The sequence below is a fragment of the Pteropus alecto genome, unplaced genomic scaffold, assembly GCF_000325575.1.
Source record: "Pteropus alecto unplaced genomic scaffold, ASM32557v1 scaffold189, whole genome shotgun sequence".
In the NCBI taxonomy this organism is placed as follows: Eukaryota; Metazoa; Chordata; class Mammalia; order Chiroptera; family Pteropodidae; genus Pteropus; species Pteropus alecto.
In genome coordinates this window covers 352,988-355,065 of record NW_006442117.1, presented here as the reverse complement: position 1 = coordinate 355,065, position 2,078 = coordinate 352,988, and the positions used below count along the sequence as shown (strand labels likewise).

The 2,078-nt window shown below is 67.6% G+C and overlaps 1 protein-coding gene across 1 annotated transcript in view; it reads left to right on the top strand.

Annotated features, from left to right (window-relative positions):
• Window positions 1-675: 675 nt before the first annotated feature.
• The window catches only part of PGBD5 (piggyBac transposable element derived 5), a 14,898-nt gene continuing 13,495 nt past the window's right edge, over window positions 676-2,078 (top strand). The window contains exons 1-2 of the mRNA XM_015596237.2: window positions 676-1,197; window positions 1,474-1,608. Of these exons, the coding sequence (XP_015451723.1) occupies window positions 676-1,197; window positions 1,474-1,608 (657 nt within the window). The remainder of the gene's footprint in view (window positions 1,198-1,473; window positions 1,609-2,078) is intronic.

Here is a 2,078-nt window from a genome sequence, read left to right as displayed (position 1 = left end):
CTGTTACTTCCAAGCGTACGGCACGGCGGTCAGACTTTCATTCCAATGCACGGCGTGATCGCAGCCCAGGGAGGCGGGTCCGCGCCTGGTGTGCCGGGTTTGGGGTGCTGCGGACCATGCCCCCTGTGCCGCACCTCACGCCCCCGCCCGTCTGTCTGGGTTTCGCCGTGGAAACTCGACTTTGGGAGCACACGTGGCTCTCCCCACAGATCGCTCCACGGCGCAGACCCCGGCCTGGCTCGAGTCACCCTGGGGGGCGGGGAGCACAAGCCCCATCTCAAGAATATGCACGCGAATGACGTGCGTGCGCGTGTTTATTTCGAAAGGCCATCCCCGCGTTAGGCAGAAGCTGTGAGATTTTTATTGCGTTGGTGAAATTATCTCAACCGGTCCCTTTAGATTTTTTCACTAAGAAATTCGAGGTTCCCCACCTGATAAAAACCGCAGCCTCCCCGGACGGAGTTTCTCGGGCCCAAGTGGTGAAAGCGTTTCCTGTGACAGAGTCTCCTTAACCTATGACAAAAGGGAGCCAGAAGCCAGGGCCGGGCTCCCGGGTGACGGGACTCGGGGACGTGGGGTACACGGGAGGCCGGGAGCACGGCCGCCTGGGTTAGAGCTCCTCCCAGAAGCGGGTGGGGCGGGTGGCCTGCGGCAGAGGCCGGGGAGGCGGCTGGCATGCTGGTGGGTCGGGGTGTGGCGGCAGCGGTCGGGGTGTGGCGCGGTCGGGCGCAGCAGCCAGCGCCCGGCCCCGGCTTCATCTTCGTTTTAGGTCCCACCCGGAAGCTGCCCCCGAGCGCCAGCGCCCTGGACTTCCTCCAGCTCTTCGTCCCCGACGCCGTCCTCAAGGGCATGGTGGCGCAGACCAACATGTACGCCCGCAAGTTCCAGGAGCGCTTCGGCGGCGACGGCGCCTGGGCGGAGGTGACGCTGGCCGAGATGAAGGCCTTCCTGGGCTACGTGATCTCCACCAGCACCTCGCGCTGCGAGTCGGCCCTGAGCGTGTGGGGCCGCGGCTTCTACAGCAACGACAGCCTGGCACGCGTCATGAGCCAGGCGCGCTTCGAGAAGATCCTCAAGTACTTCCACGTGGTGGCCTTCCGCCCCGGCCCGAGCGCGCCCGGCCTCTACAAGGTGCAGCCCTTCCTCGACGCCCTGCAGGCCGGCTTCGACGCCGCCTTCAGGCCCTCCCAGACCCAGGTGAGGCCACAGTGCCCTCCGCTCCCCGGGGGGACCCCGGGCGCCCCGCTTCTTGCCTCGGCTGCCACTAAGAGCTCCACACCCAGCTTCTCACCGACGCTCCGCACTCCGGTGTGGATGCCGACGTCACCTGTCCTGTGAGAGCCTCGGGGTCAGAGAGGCGAAGCAGCTCGGCCTTGGCCGCACAGCCGGTCGACGGCGGAGACGGGGTTCGAGCCCCAACCAGAAGGCCCCCGCGTGCACGCGCCTCCCGAGACTCTGCCTCTCTCTCGGCAGGTGCTACACGAACCCCTGATCGACGAGGACCCCGTGTTCATCGCCACGTGCACGGAGCGGGAGCTGCGGAAGAGGAAGAAGCGGAAGTTCAGCCTCTGGGTCAGACAGTGCTCGTCCACCGGCTTCGTCGTCCAGGTGAGCGGGCCGGGGGCATGGTGCGGGACCTTGTCTAGGTGAGCGAGGCCGGGGCACGGTGCGGGACCTTGTCCAGGTGAGCGGGCGGGCGGGGACGAGGGGACTGTGCGGGACCTCAGCGCGTCAGGTCATCCGTCAGCTCACCTACCTGTTCACGGTGCGTCCCGCGTGCTCCGGCAGAGGCTGGGTGGGGCTGCTCCTGCTCCTCGGGGCGCCAGGGTGGCCGGCCCTGGGCCTGGCATGGCCCGTCTGCCCACTGCAGCCTCAGCCTCTCTGCTTGAACAGCAGCAGTAAAGACAGCGGTCGAGGCTCAGCCCCTCATGGTTCCGGGGGCCACACCGTCTCTCCCGAGGGCCTGCCGCGTGGCCGTCCCGGAAGGCCACTACCATGGCAGGCCAGTGCAGTGCGTGCTCCCGGCGGACACGGGTGCCTTTGACACGGGGCTGGCCACGCCCCTCCTCCGAGCGCCG